The 16711-nt window shown below is 35.9% G+C and overlaps 1 protein-coding gene across 3 annotated transcripts in view; it reads left to right on the forward strand.

Annotated features, from left to right (window-relative positions):
- Window positions 1-16711, forward strand: part of TLK1 (tousled like kinase 1) — a 156628-nt gene that overhangs the window by 66237 nt on the left and 73680 nt on the right. For all 3 annotated transcript variants that reach the window (XR_002823968.1, XM_004375524.1, XM_023730579.1), the window contains exon 3: window positions 9027-9098. Coding sequence is in view for 2 of the 3 variants with exons in the window: in XM_004375524.1 (XP_004375581.1) it covers window positions 9027-9098 (72 nt within the window). In the remaining variant the exon portion in view is untranslated. The remainder of the gene's footprint in view (window positions 1-9026; window positions 9099-16711) is intronic.

Raw genomic sequence — 16711 nt, forward strand, 5'->3', positions numbered from 1 at the left:
AGAATATGGCAGCAGGATTGGAGGAAGGCTTATTAACAACCTGCAGTATGCAGATGATACAACCTTGCTTGTCAAAAAGGAAGATGACTTGAAGCACTTACTGGTGAAGGCCAAAGAATTCAGCCTGTAGTAGGGATTACAGCAGAACATGAAGAACACAGAAATGTTCACAACTGGACCAATAAAGCAACGTCATGATAAACGGAGAAAATATTGAAGTTGTCAAGGATTTCATTTTACTTGGATCCACAATCAGTGCCCACGGAAGCAGCAGTCAAGAAATCAAATGACATGCTGCATTGGACAAATCTGCAAAAGACCCCTTCAAAGTGTTAAAAAGCAAAGATGTCACTTTGATGTCTAAGGTGCGTCTAACCCAAGCATGGTCTTTTCAGTCATTTCATATGCATATGAAAGTTGGAAAATGAAAAAGGAATGCAGAAGAAGAATTGATGTATTTGAACTAGTTGTTGGTAAAGAATATTGAATATATTGTGGACTGTCAGAAGAATGAACAAATCAGTTTTAAAAGAAAAACAACCAGAATGTTCCTTAGAAGTGAGGATTGTGAGACTTTGACTTCAACCCTTACTTTGGACACATCGTCAGGAAAGACCAGTTGCTAGAAAAGGACATCATGTTTGGTAAAGTAGAGGGCCAACGAAAACAAGGGAAACCCTCAATGAGATGGATTGCCACACTAGTCGCAACAACGGATTCAAACATACCAACACAGGACTGGGCAACATTTCATTCTGTTATACGTAAGGCCTCCATAAGTCAGAGCTGACTCAGTGGCAACTAAAAACACCTATGAGGCCTCCCAGTGATAGACGCCAGGTTGTCTTCAACTCCCTGCTATCTCAAATTGCAATGAAAATCCGTCAATTTGTTCTCCTAAGGATCTTGTAGGGATTTATTTAGGATATCTTCCTAAAAGCAGAATTGTTGGATCAAAAGGTATATATACTTAAATGTTGAGTAAATAGTACAAGATTGCTATTCAGAATGGTTGTACTAATCTGCAGTTTCAGCAGAATGCATGAATATTTCCATATCTCCACATCCTCACAAACACTTGGCATTATCCTCATTCCTCATTTTTGACAGGCCAATAGGTATAAAATGATAACTCATTTTAATTGTACCACCAGTTATCTTGGAATATTTCTTCATATGCTTATTAGCCTTTAGGGGATTATTAACTTTTGTTCATATTCTTTGCCTACTTTTGGATTAGATTGCTTTCTTTTTTGAACTGATTTGCACATATTCCTTGTATATTTTACATATTAATTCCTTGTTAGTTTTATACACTACAGGTAACTTCTCTCATTTTGCCATATGTCTGTTAACTTTGTTTATGGTGTCTGTCATTGTATAGGAATGGTATCCATCATTGCACAGGACTAATTTTTTTATAATCAAACTCACCGTTTTTTACGTTCTGGTCTTCACCTCTGAAGTTTTGATTAACTCTTGGTATACTAAGAAAAATGGTCATCACCATTAGCCATTTGGGTCAAATGAACCCTTTTTATATTTGTAAGTTATTTTACCACTAAACAGGAGTAAGAATAAAGATATAATGAAAAACAACTTTATAATATAAACCTCTTTGTATCAAGTAAATTTTGGTGCACAAGCATAAAAGATGAAAGAATACTGCCATGTGTCCTTTAAGCATAATGAAATGGCCCAGGTTCTTGTTGCAGAATATTACATAATGAATCCCTTCTGGTTGAATGACCAGCTGGATGAGAATACTGTGTTTCCTCTCTGTCCTTAGAAAGAAATGGTTCAATTCACTGAATTCTTGAATTTGAGAAAATTCATCTAGGATAATGTCGTTTGAAGACTGCCTCTGAGATTTCACCATCATCAGTTTTAGAGTCTAGAGTGCTACTGTCTGTCTCTTTGTGTTTATTTTCTGATTTGTCTAATAATTGTAAAATGGCTTTGTCATTTTCTTCTCTTGGCCATCATGAATGGAAAACTAAAATCTCTGAATTCTCAGTTGGAGTCAGTGAAAGCTAAAATCAGACTATAAAGATGGTATCTCCAATCTTTTATACCTTCTTGAAAGATGATGCAATACTCTGGGCAAGGCAAACAGAAAACTGAAAAGAGACAATTTATTTCACTATTACATCATCCATTTAGGTCATTAAATCTGTATTTTTTTGTGTCACTACAATAACAAATCACTGCCAGCTTACTTGCTTAAAACAACACAAATTTATTAGCTTGTAGTTCTGTAAATCAGAAGTCTGACAAAGCTCTCACTGGGCTAAAATCAAGGTGTTGGCAGGACTGTGTTCCTCTTTGGAGGCTGTAGAGGTATCTATTTCCTTGCCTTTTCTATGTTTCTCAGCTTATAGCCCCCTTCCTCCATCTTCAAAGCCAACAGTGTTGCATCTCTCTGATCCATCTCCCTTTGACTACAACCTGGGAAAATTGTTTTGATTTTAAGGACTCATGTGATTAGATTGGGCCCACAGGATGATCTGGGATAATCTGCCTATCTCCCTTAATCACATCTACGAGATTTCTTTTGCCAAGTAAGGTAATATACTCACAGATTCTGGGGATTAGGGTGTGGGCATCTTTGGGGGCCATTATTCTGCCTACTTGACCATGATTCTTCTGTTTTCTTATTACTTTAATTTTTTTTTTTAAGTACAATTGGAAATAATTGATGAATAATTATGAGTAATGATGGTAATGCCTAGGATGTTGAAATAGCAAAGTATTTCTAGGTACTGTATAGAAAAATAAAATCAGTAAGATCCCATAATGTATCTTAGATTTATTAAAGGATCCAGTGGACATACGGTTATTATAAGAAATAAATTTTAGTCTGTTATAAAAAGTAAACTGAATTTTTGTTCTTTGGATGATCTTTAAGAAGGAATAAAAATCCAGCAATATCAACCTTCAAAATCGTTAGAACTACTGAAAAAAGTAGCTCAAATGTTAAAATTGAGTCCAGTGGACCCTGATGGTAGGCTAAGGGCTAAATACTTTCTCCACCTCTGGCCACAGAAATATTCTACAGTTTATTCTATCGTAGTTTTACTGTCATATTTGGTCTTTACTCTGTCTAGGGTCTATCTTTTATATACTCTTGATAAGGATCTAGTTTTTCTTCTCCTCCTCCCAGTGAACCAGTTTTCTCCTTACGTTGTCTTCCTCTGTCTATAAATTTTGGTTCTGATTTAATTTTCTTTTGTTTTGAGGAATTTTCTCAGAATATATGCTGTCATAGGTTTTGAGTCCTTGTATATTTAAAAATGACTTTCTTTTTCTTTCCCATAGCGCCTCGGTAGTCCATAGACACTGTTTAGATAGCTTCTCATTTCCAATCTTTCTTCAGCTCATGGAAGTTTTCTTTTCAATATTTCTTTTGATTATTGTTTTTCCTTAAATTATTTCTTTCTTCTTTTCTGAAATACCAGTTATTTTCATAATAGGCTTCCTATTCTGTGTCTCCTTTTCTTTTTTTTGCCATGATTTCAGTTTCTTCATATTTCTGATATTAAGAGATAATTTTTTCTCATTTTCTAGATTATTGATTCAGCTTCTAGCAGTATTCTATTTTTTCCCACTTTTCACTGAATTTAAATTTTTAAATCATGTTTCAGAATGAGAATTTTTAAGTAGGTATAACTTGAGATAAAAGTTTGATGGTGCAAGTGGTTAAGCACCTGACTACTAACCGAAAGGTGGGTGGTTCAGACTCATCCAGAGGCATCTAGGAAAAAAAGTCCTGACGACCTTTTTCCAAAAGGTCACAGCCTTGAAAACCTATGGAGCAGTTCTACTCTGCACAGACAGGGTCTCCGTGAGTCAGAATCGACTTGACAGCAAACAGCAACACAATTTCTCATTATATATTTTTAAAAGATCTTTCTGTTACTAACAGAATTTCTGCACCATTTGAGCCACCTATGCTGTCGTTGGCTGGGTCTCACTGTCTCTCTTGCAAGCTAATTAGGCTCCTTAAATGGCCTGTAATGTTTTCTTGCCAACTTGTGTTTTGTTGGTGAGGGTTTCCACAACATCCATTCAGGTCAGGCAGTTGGGTCTTCCCAGCAGTGATGGATTGGCTGGTGGTGAGGAAGAAGATATTTCTTTACCACATCCCTGGTGTTGACTTCAGATGCCTTCTGGACTAGCACATGTAGCTGAGTAGGAGCAATTCTTCCCATTATGCAGAAATGATCAGCTCAAGTCAGATGTTAGGCCTGCCTACCCTCAAGCAGTCCTGGGACAGACCTTCTTCACCTTAGGTTTTTCCAGAAGGGCAGGCCTGCTCCAGTTTCCCTATTTGTATTGTTAGTTCTTCCATAAACCCTGGTGGCTAAGAGCTACGGCTGCTAACCAAAAGGTCAGCAGTTCTCAAGGATTGGTTGGTAACTTCTAGACTTAACTCTTTTGAATGATCCAACCCCCTACAGAAATATCTAAACTTACCCATCCTAATTTAGATATATTACAATGTTTGTTAGATCAGTATTTCAATCTATGTTATGACTGTGTAAATAGTCACAGCTGAACCATGTAAGAGTCCATCATTACATAGTTGCCTTATTTTTTTCTTTTTTTAGTTTTTAGGTATTCATCCTCTCTACCAGAAGTGTGTAAATCTCCTCTCATTATTTTCAGATACATCCATCCCCAGACAGCCCCTCCTGAAGTCTATTCTTTATTCTTTTTTAAAAAATTTTATTTATTTTGTTATTGATGAAAATATCCACAGCAAAACAAACACCAGTACAACTGTTTCTACATGTCCGATTCAGTGACATTGATTATGTTCTTCGAGTTGTGCAACCATTCTCACCCTTCTTTTTTTGAGTTGTTCATCCCCCATTAACATAAACTTGCTGCCCTCTAAGGTTCCTATCTAATCTTTCGAGTTGCTGTTGTCAGTTTGATCCCATGTAGATAGTTCTTAAAAGAGCATAATGTTCAAGGTAGACATTTTTTACTATTAAACTGAACTGTTGTTTGGTTTTAAGAAGACTGAAGTCCTTTATTCTGTTCTTATCTAGGCTAATTACTGTCTAATTCTGCTAGATATGTGTCATCCTAGAATCACCCTTCTTGAACATCATGAAAATTTGTTTTGTATGTGTCTGTGTTGAGCTCCTATTTCCTATATTCTGTATTTTCCTCTTTCTTGGTTTATTTTTTTGGGGCGGGGGGCAGGGGGTAAGAGCAGATTCTCTGTAGTTAAGAAAGAGTACATGGGTAGTAAATTTTCCAGGACCTTGCTTATTCTTCTCCCAATTGGTTGTCAGTTAGTCTAGATGTAGAATTCTCGGTTGGAAGTCAATTTCTCAGAATTTTGAAGGCATTGTTCCATTGCCTTCTAGCTTCCAAAGTTACTATTGAGCAGTTCAATGCCATTCTGATTCTTAATCTTTTGTAAGTGACCTGTTTGTTCTTCTCTGAAAGGATTTAGGTCTTCTTCTTATTCCTAGCATTTAAATTTTCACTATAATGTTCCTTGATGTGGGTCTTCTTTGAACCAGTGTGATTTGTTCAAAAAAGTATGCCCTTCCAATCCAAAGACTGATGCTTTCCAGTACTGGAAAAATTTCTTGAATTCTATCTTTGATAATTTCAGCTCTTTGGGTTTTTTTGTTCTTTTTTCTGGAACTCTTATTATTTGGTCCAGGACCTCCAGGACTGATTCTTTAATTTTCTTTGGAAGATTTCCTCAGCTTTATCTTTGAATATCTTTATTTTCTTTTCCATTTCAGCTGTTGTATTTTTAATTTCCAGAAGCTTTTGTTGTTGTTGTTCTCTAAGTGTTTCCTTTTCATAGGTTGCTGTTAGAGTATTAGTAATAGTTTTATGTTTGTGTGTGAAGTTTGTTATTTTTTTTTCCTGCTCCCTGGATTGTCTCTATTGCTTATGAGTTTCTTTTTACTTTTTGTTTACGTTTCTTCAGATATGTGGTGATTCTTGGACTTTGTTCTTATCTATGCATTAGACACTTAAACACTTGGAAGCTGTATGTGAGTAGGCGAGGCTTATTGACTGATGGGTTTTGCAGTAAGATGACCTGGAGTCATTTCTCTAAGGGATTTGTGTGACTCTTAATATCTGTAAACATTATCTGTGGTATATATTTGCTCTTGGGTTTGTTCAGACTTACTCTTTATTTCTTGAAACTACTTTTATTTCTAATGCTTTCCTGCATTCTGTTACCTTATTTCTGGTTTTTGTTGTTGTTAAAATCTGATTTATGGTGTTCTTTCATGTCTTGAATCATTTTCATAATGTTTTTCTAAGCTGGTTTTGAAATAGTAGGTTATACTTTTCATCTATTTTGTGGTATATGTTCCTGGTATGCTCTTATTATCAGGATGTTATTCTGCACCTTATTTTCTTTTTTCTTATAACTTTATAGGATTGACTTATATCATTTTCTGTTTTCCTGAACTTTTAGAAAGAAGTGTGGTTCACACTATTATAAGAACTCAAGAAAAGGTTTAAACACAGAAGAAAACATTCTTTGATGGTTACGAGGGTAGGGAGAGGGTATTCAGTAACTAAATAGTAGACAAGAATTATTTTAGGTGAAGGGAAGGACAACACACACTACAGGGAAGTCAGCACAACTGGACTAAACCAAAAGCTAAGAAGTTTCCTGAATACAACCAAACACTTTGAGGGACCATGGTTTCAGGGGACATCTAGGTCAATTGGAGTAACCAAGTTTATTAAGGAAATGTTCTGCATTCCCACTTTGGTGAGTAGCATCTGGGTTCTTAAAAGCTAGTGAGCGGCCATCAATTGGTCCCAACCCACCTGGAGCAAAGGAGAATGAAGAACACCAAAGACACAAGGAAAATGTTAGCCCAGGAGACAGAAAGGGCCACATAAACCAGAAACTCCATCAGCCTGAGACCAGAAGAACTAGATGGTTCCTGGCTAACACCAGTGACCACCCTGACAGGGAATACCAACTGAGAGCCACTGACGGAGCAGGAGAAAAGTGGGGTGCAGAGCTCAAATTCTAGTAAAACCAGACTTAGTGGTCTAACTGAGACTGGCAGGACCCTGGAATGCATGGCCCCCGGACTCTCTGTTAGCCTAAAACTAAAACCATTCCCATGGCCAGCTCTTAAGACAAAGATTAGACTGGACTATGGGACATAAAATGATACTGGTGAAGAGTGTGCTTCTTAGCTGAAGTAGATACATGAGACTAAACGGGCAGCTCCTGTCCAGACACGAGCTGAGAAGGCAGAGAGGGTCAGGAGCTGGTTGAGTGGACATGAGAAATCTGGGGTAGAAAGAAGGAGTGTGCTGTCACAGTATACGGACAGCAGCTAGGGTCACATAACAATGTATGTATAAATTTTTGTATGAGAAACTGACTTGAATTGTAAACTTTCACTTAAAGCACAATTTAAAAAAAAAAAGGAAGAAGAAAGATGTGGTTCAGGATGGCTTTTCTCACGGAACTCCTTCTGCTGTTGTTCTTGGACACTCTTCAAAACCATGGCCTTTGGTTTCTGAGATTTTTAGTCTCTGTCCCCTTCCTCAGTTTTGTTTGCATATTCTCTTTCCTTATCTCTGTTGTACTTACTGTATTCTGTTTTGCTTCCACACCCAGTCATTTATCCTCATCATGTGGCCCTGTTAGGGAAGGATTAATTTCAAGAGTTCATAGAGGTTAGACTGTTCCAACCTATTCAGACCTCACTGTGGACTCCTTGCACTTACATACTCACTATTGGAAAGGGCAAAAACCCTTCCATTTATACCTTCTGTACTTAAGTTGACCTGCTGGTTTCAATTAATACCTATTGCTATTTTTGAAGTCTCTTGTTCTGAGATATATCAGGCACCCTGTTTTTTTCTACTTCTCCTATACAGATAATGATACCGTGCAGGTCTTGTGGTTGTTGGTGATTTGTCTCCACGTGCTTTGGGGACAAAGGGGGGAATTCATGGAGATTCCTTGTTACCTAGTTTTGTTGTAAATGTTGTCAGCGGGTTTTTGGTTTACGATTGAGTTTCGTATACTTTTATGTGGGGATTTAGGGTTGCTCTAAGACTTTACCACTGCCTCTGTTGTGTCAGAATCTTTCTAATTTAGCATTTCTTAAGTGCTGTTGATGGTGTTCTTTGTTTCAGGTTTGATAATCTTGTCCTAGTTAGATTATAACTTTCCTCCAAGTGGTACTTGAATCTTAATCAGTCCAAGTGTTGTCCTGTGTTTAAAATAGCCTGTACAATGCCTAGCATAGTACTGGACATGTACGTAGTAAACGTTTTCTAAATGTTGCCTAATTAAATTTATGGCTCACAATCATCAGTTTGGGCATTTATCTCAGGGAAGTTTGTAGGCCAACTTGCAGACTTTACTAGTAGGATTAGCAGCTGTTCTTACAAATGGAAGGGAAGCATGGAGATACTAACAGAACTGCCTGTACATGAAGTTAATTCGTGTGTCATCTTTGGTCAATCTCTTGTCTAAACATTCTTGGAAGACATTGATCTAATGTACTGATGGTCCCAAAAATCAACAAAATGATAAGCCTCGTAAAAGACTAAGCCAAAACAAAAGACCCCAAGAACTGTCCAATTTGTTAATATGAAGAAAGGCAGGGGGTATGTAGGGGATATAATGGAACCTGATAAGATTGTGAAAGGGAATTGAGGAACACAAATAATACTTCACTTAAAGAAAGCATTAGTTTTATACATTAGGTAGTAATTTTAGGGATCTTCCTAACAATGGCCCAATTCCTTTGCTCTTTAGTTTGGTATCCCAAAAAATCAGCTAGAGCAAGCCGATTCCTGAACTACAGCAGAACTTTATTGACTTGATGAACTTTAAAGATATTTATAGTGTAAAGAACTTGATAATTTATTTTTACTTTATATGTCTTCCTTGCTTAAAGGAATTTTATTTTCATTTATGTAAGTAGATTATTTACTTTGTAATACGTTTATTTAAAAATTGCTCCTAATTTTTACCTTAAAAATTTTTTTAACAGGCCTCAACAAATAATGAAAGCTCTAATCACAGTTTTGGAAGCTTGGGATCTTTAAGTGACAAAGAATCAGAGGTAAGTAATTTCATGTTAACTATGGTGCTATTAAACGTAAAATCTGGAATCACCGTTTTTAATCAAATAGGTTTTTGGATTTTTTTTTTTTTTTCACCTTCATCAATCCTTGTGCTAAAGTTTAATGCTCTTTAAGTTTCTTGTAGGAGTATTTTGTTCTGCCTTATGAAGCAACATTCAGACGGAAGACTGTATTTGGCAATTAAAAGAAAATATAGTTTCTTTGTTGTGTAGGTGAACTTGTACATTAATGGTATAGATACTCTTAATAGATCATTACTACTCATTTTATAATTCTGTGAGATGAAGGTGGTTTTTGAAATACTTTGTTTCATAGTTTTCTGTTATTTCTCGTTATGCTTCCCTCCTTATTTGATCCTAAGTAAGGGTTGTATATTTTCTGTGGTGTAGATAATACATGTTTTTCTTATTTTAGGGTTTCTTGTGGAATCATACTGTTGTTTTTCACTTTTCATATTTTAAAAAATCTAAAGACTTCTCTCTTCCCCCCGCCACATGCCTACTTACTAACCCCACTGAGAAAATACATGGGATTTTATGTAGGCATTTAGATCCATGGTATAGTTCACTTTGAGCATGATATACTTGATGACATCTTTTTAAAATGTCTAGACTGGAAGTTCTTTGGGTGTTAACATTCATTTGTTGATCCTGCAACTTCACTTTTTGTGGATATAGCCTATAATATTTTATCTCCTCAGATTATAGAGTTCTGCTGCTTGTTTTTTTAACGTGTGTGTGTGTGTTATATATGTTTTCCCTGTCAATGTTAACTTATTTCCACTTGATCCATTTTAGTCTTTGTTCTGCTTGAGTTAGTGTAGATATATCACCTTGATAATACTAGTAGGCCGTTAGCACTCAGTAACTCTTAGACATTTTGGTTTTCAGTGGATAGGGACCATCAAAGGTGGCATCTTTTCAAGCCCTGTGTTATTTGAAAGCATCTAGGAATCTATAGGTGGACAGTTTTGTGCAGTTATATGCAGGCACCCTGACACTCCAAAGGAGTGTGGCATAGGGCTCTCACTCATCAGGCTTTCCCTTCCACAGAGACAACTGGCAGGCAGCTGAAAGGACTGTGCAAGTGACGGGACTTTATCTGCAGTAGGTTGGTTCCCTTGAGGTAAGCGTTAGTAGCCCCTGTAGTACCAGATTATCAGAGTTTAGTTTTTTACAAATTAAGACACTTTTACTAAGTCCTTAAAAATCACAGGTTTAGATCTAGTCAAAGTACAGTTTTCCAAAAACTATATCAAGAATGTTTTTACTTTACATTTCCTGGACTTTGGAACATTTCTTGATATTTTCACAGAATTGGGATTATTTAGTGATTTCTTAGACTTTTGTATTATGAAGGGCAATAAAATAATTTTAGATAATACACTCCCTTTTATATTCACTCAATCTGTTTTTGATAGATTTTTAATAGTAAAAGTTAGATCACCTATAATAGTTATTTTTCCAAGTACCCATATTCCTAGTGTAAGTAAATAGATTCAGTATTTAGAATTTCTTCAAAGGAATCAGTCTATAGGAAAATTCTGTTTTCCTTTTAAAAAATTGCAAGGATTACTTTAGGCTATATTTTTAGTTAAAATGTTGGTTGTGGGGTGTTTTTTGATGTGGTGGTTGTTTAATTGACCATTTACAGTGGAATACAATTTGGTTAGCCAATGGATATACCTAGCTTTATTATTATAGCATTTTTGACAGCAGTATAAAATTTTGAAAAATCTTTTGGCTTTTGCTGTTAAATGCTGTATATTGGAAATGTTTGCAAATTAATGATTAAGTCAGGTGGCACAATATTTTGGAAATGACTATAGATAATACATTTTTCTTAACATTGGAAGAAGCAACTTTTTCTTTTTTCTTTATTTTGCATTTCTTTTCATTTAAGAAGCTGCTTGTCTGGAGAATGATTCCCAAGTTTTAGGTCTATAGTTAGATATGTTAATTAATGAAGTCCTTTGGAATAAAACTTCATACACATCAGAATAAAAATATTCATAGGTTTTAAGTAAAGTTGTTGGGAGTAAACAACTACAGATAGAAGTACTTCTGTTTTTTCTAATATACCTAAGAATACACCTAGGAGTAAAATTTATGAAGTATTCCATTGTCTTCTGGTGTCATTATATTCTTTTGGTAATTGTTCCCTGATTCATTATATTTTTTTAAAATAATATTTTTGTTTTTATGAACAAATAGTACTAAAAGATTTATTTTTTAAAAATAGCAGTTTTCTACCACCCACCCCTACTCCTGAAGCAACTATTCTCTATTCTTCCTGCTCTTCTTCCTGGTACTTATTTCATATTTTAATATAAATGATATCCATATCCTGTTATTTTGATTTATCAGCTGGACATAACCTGTTGATTCCCTCTCAGGATTTATGAAGATTTTTAGCTAATTAATGTCCCCTTTCTCTACTTCATATTCTCCTGCCCAGTATTCTTTTCAGACACTCAGAACCCTTCTGTTTTCATCAATCCTCTTATTATTAAAAGTGGAAAGCATCTGATAATCACCATTAGGTTGATAAAATCTACTTCAACTGAAATTTTTCATAGTTAAATATTACATGAATTTGCCTTTTATTTCCAAATGTGGAATTGTAGAATAAAAAGGTTCTTCCTCTTGCTAATGAAGTCACTTGGGAGGTAGGAAGGGTGCTGGTTTGGTTTGGTTTTGCATCACTGTAGGTCTGTTCTACTGGCTTCAAAAATCATATTTTCAATAAACATTTGTTGCATATCTGTTACCTTCTAATCTCTATGCCCAAACACAAGGGATATAAAGATGAATAGGATCTCAGCATGTGGTCTGAGGATCTCTGGGGGGGGTCTCTGAGAGCTTTTCACGGCGTCCACCAGGTGAAAACAATTTTCATGATACTGGTAATAAGATATTATTTGCCTTTTTTACAATAATGCTAAGACATTATTTGGCTTTTTTTACTCTCATTCTCATGAGTTTACAGTGAAACTTTCTAGCGGCTGTATAATGTGATGATATCATTAGTCTGACAATTTACAGATTGTATATTAGTGTATTCTAGTGTTTTAAAAGTTTTTCAGTTTTAATTTCTAAAATGATAAATATTGATATAAGCCACACAAATAAAAGGTCTTCGAGGTCCTCCACAATTTTTAAGAGTTGTAGAGGGGTCCCGAGACCAAAAAGTTTGAAAACACCTAGGTGAACTCGTTCTGATTATGTAACATTAGGAAATGTAAGCATTTAAAGACAGGGGAAAGGAGCTTGATGGAGAAAGAATAGTAGCCTGTTAGGGAGGTGGGTAGATAGTAGGTAGAAAAACAGGAGAACATGAAGGAGGAAAATAGTAGAATCTTGCCATAGTACTCAATTAAGATAGTGACTGTAAAAAGTGACCAAGAATTTATCACATTGTTTTAGTTTTAGTGGGTTAATAGGAGTGAGATGCCAGATTATAGTCCGTTAAGGAGTGATTAGAAAGTGAGGAAGTAGTGACAGCAGGTATTGACTACTCTTGGCAGAATCTTGACTGTGATGGAAAGGAGACAGTATCTAGAGTCTACAGGCTTGATATACTGTGTGCTAAAGAAAGGGTAATAGCAGAGCTGTGATGGAGACAGGGCAAGTGCTGAAGAGAGGAGAAGATAGGAACAAAACAAAACACTTTTCCTGGAGGAGGTATGAATGGATGAAATTCAGAGCTTGGGTGGGCAGAGTAGTCTTTGATTGAACTAGGAATATCCTTTCCTCTGAACTTGGGGGGGCAGGGGCAGGGGTAGATAAACGTGTGTGTGTGTGTGTGTGGGAAAACCCTTTCTCCTACTTCACAGTGAAAGGAGAGGTTATCACATGAAAGAAGCATGAGTGAATTGTGGGTTTGAGGAAAACGATTAACAATTTATGTGAGGGATGGGAAGGGGAGTTTGCTGGGGCACACATCCCTTATTTAAAGTCTTAGAATGCCTGCAGAAGTTAGAAACATAATCTGTGGGCCTTCTCTGCTAGCTAAAATTTTTATCAGGCTAAGAGAAGGATCCCATGTTTCTTGGGTATCAGTGTTGGTTCCAAGTTTTAGAACTACTTTGACTCGCTCCCCACGGATCCACCTACTTGTAGTTCTCCTTGCAGGACCCTTCCCTGTCTAAACACAAAGACTCTCCTTCTCTGCTTTCTCTAAATTCTGTGGAGTTGCTGTTCTCATCCCAACTCTACCCCAAGATACTAAGATAAATTCTGTGTCTTCTAGCTCATTTGGAATTTATAGTGATCATTAATACTGTAAGCACTCCTTCTCCTTACCTCTCCTTTTGGATATCCTACAATATATTTCTCTGCTTTTTTTCTTACTGAAGTTGGGATATTTGTGAATGACTACAAATATCATTGAATTATATCATCTTTAATAATGCTAGAGAAGCACCAAAAATAAATAAATAAAACTAAACCCATTGCTTTTGAGTTGATTCCAAACTCATTATGACCCCATGTGTTACAAAGTAGAACTGCTCTATAGGGTTTTGTTGGCTATAATCTTTATGGAAGCAGATCACCAGGCCTTTCTTCTTCACTGCCACTGGGTGGGTTCAAACCACCAACCTTTAGGTTAATAGACGAGCGCAAACTGTCTTACGCCACGTAGGGACCTTAGAGAAGCACCAAAACCAAACCCATTGCTGTGGAGTTGATTCTGACGCATGGCAGCTCCATGTGTTACAGAGTAGAACTGTTTCATAGGGTTTTCTTGGCTATGATCTTAACAGAAGCAGATTGCCAGGCCCTTCTTCCACAGTGCTGCTGTATGGGTTTGAACTGCCAAGCTTTATGTTAGTATTGAGTGCAAACCATTTGCACCACGTAGGGACCTTTAGAGAATCATAGTCATAGCTATATATACATGTGTGCTTATATACAGTATACTACATAATATTCATGTTTGTAAAGCAGACATATGTCAAATGATTATATATATTTCTCAGTTTAATCTTAAATATTCATCTTTTATAATATTTCTATATAACCTGAATTAGATTTGCACATTTTAAAATATATTCTGCTTCCTCCTAGAACCAAAGTTTTGCTTTCTTTGTCCTGAGTAATTACCAGGTCCTTAAATCTCTACCCACTGGCCTTAAAATACTGTTTATTTTCTGTCTAAGTATACTTTAGGTTTTTTAATGTATTTAAGATTTTTAAGTTATGTGTACACAGAAGCTAGGACAGTTGTTGCATCAAGAAGTTAAACTTAGTTCCGCTTTCAGAAAAGTGTGATCGTAATGAAAGAAGAATATACAGACACTGATATACAATATACAGATATGGTGACTTGATGTCTTAATTTACCACTAACATTTTAAAATGAAGGCCATTCTATTAAAGATCTGATGGCTCTCTCATTTGAACTAAGTTTATAGACGTAGTCTTGGAACTTAAATCAGATTTTTTTCCCATTTGAGTTCAAGTTACAACGTTGAAGACCCTTTGAAGCATGGACCTGGCAAGGAGGGAATTATTTCAGTTTCTAGAACAACCCGTATTATAAGAGTTCTTTTAAAAGATTCTTTTATATAAAGTCTCTTTTTTGGAAAAAGGATTTCAGAACTACACATAAACATGTATACATTGATAAAATGGATTGTCTTCTTGATATTAGTAAATAGGCTGGATTAGGAGAGTGGTAAGAGCATTTCCTGTTGTCATCTTTTTTTGTATACGTGTCCATCTCTACTTTGTGGTATTTCCTTTTTGTCCTCTTGATAGCATTTAACTTGACTATTTCCTCTTACCCTTGACTGATTGGAAGTTATCCTGTTTGAGAAAATAAAGGTTATATTGGTCTTAAATTTTAGATTTGTTTATAAACTTCATTAAAATTTAACTTTTCTGTGTTAGTTATAATCTGTATAAATATTTTCTTAAATGCCTTTTGTCTGAGCACTCAAAAAGAAAGAACTTACAAGGTGAATTAGTGTTTAGTTTAATATCACTGAAAGTTACATTTTTTGTGCCTCTTGCCCCTGATTTAATTACCTTACATTAGACTGTATTCTGTTTAAATCTGTTCAGTTTCTCAAAATGTTAGATATCTAGTTTGGTGCCCTCATCAAGTTTAAGAAATATTCTTTAGATCCTGGTATCTGAATTATTTTCTAAAATGTTTTAGCCTGATAAACGATCTTTGTGGTGTTCTACTTAATGGGCTTCTCTGACTGTCTTCTCTTTTATGTATCTTCCTGATGGTAGTGTTTTCTCACTGTGATTATTATGTCAGTTGTTTTACTATGACGTAGTACATAAGAATGTTGTTATATACAGTGTACAGTATCCACAATAACAATATTGTCTTTAAGATAACTCCTTGTATGCATGGGAAATGGTTTATCTTGTAACACTAATAAATACATGTTGTTGTGTGCTGTTGAGTTCATTCCAACTCATAGGACACTATAGGACAGAGTAGCACTGCCCCATATGGTTTCCAAGGTTGTTTTCTTTACGAAAGCAGACTACCACGTCTGTCTGTCGTGGAAGACTGGTGGGTTCAAACAGCCAGCCTTTTGTTTAGCAGCCAAGATCTTAATCATTTCCCCACTTCCATTGCCGTCGAGTCGATGCCAACTCATAGCGACCATATAGGACTGAGTAGAACTGCCCATATTTAAATACATATCAGTAGAAAAATGTTAAGTTTCTTTTTCTCTTCTTTGTTAAGACTAATAATCAAACTTACGAATTCTAAGACTTAAAATTTCCTATGCAACTGTGAAAGCGTTCCCCTTGAGAATGGGAACCAGACAAGGCTGCCCTTTATCACCAGTCTTATTTAACATTGTGCTAGAGATCCTAGCCAGAGCAGTTAGGCTAGAAAAAGAAATAAAGGGCATCCAGATTGGTAGGGGAGAAGTCACAGTATCTCTGTTTGCAGATGATATAATCTTATACACAGAAAACCCCAAAGAATCCACGAGAAAACTACTGGAACTAATAGAAGATTTCAGCAAAGTTTCAGGATACAGGATAAACATACAAAAATCACTTGGATTCCTTCACACCAAAAAGAGAACCTTGAAGAGGAAATCACCAAATCAATACCATTTACAATAGCCCCCCCAAAAATAAAATACTTAGGAATAAATCTAACCGGAGACATAAAAGATCTGTACAGTGAAAACACTACAAGACAATAATGCAGGAAACCAAAAGAGACCTGCATTAGTGGAAAAACATACCTTGCTAATGGATACGTAGACTCAACATTGTGAAAATGTCAGTTCTACTCTAAGTGATCTACAGATACAATGCAATCCCGATCCAGATTCCACTGGTATTTTTTAAGTAGATGGAGAAACAAATCACCAACTTCATATTGAAAGGAGAGAGGCCCCAAATAAGTAAACCATTACTCAAGAAGAAGAGCAAAGTGGGAGGCCTCACTCTACGTGATTTTAGAACCTATCATACTGCCACAGTAGTCAAAACAGCCTGGTACTGGTACAACAACAGATACATAGACCAATGGAACAGAATTGAGAATCCAGATGTAAATTCATCCACCTAAGAGCAGTTGATATTTGACAAAGGCACAAAGT

Source organism: Trichechus manatus, unplaced genomic scaffold (genome assembly GCF_000243295.1).
Source record: "Trichechus manatus latirostris isolate Lorelei unplaced genomic scaffold, TriManLat1.0 scaffold00037, whole genome shotgun sequence".
Classification (NCBI taxonomy): domain Eukaryota; kingdom Metazoa; phylum Chordata; class Mammalia; order Sirenia; family Trichechidae; genus Trichechus; species Trichechus manatus.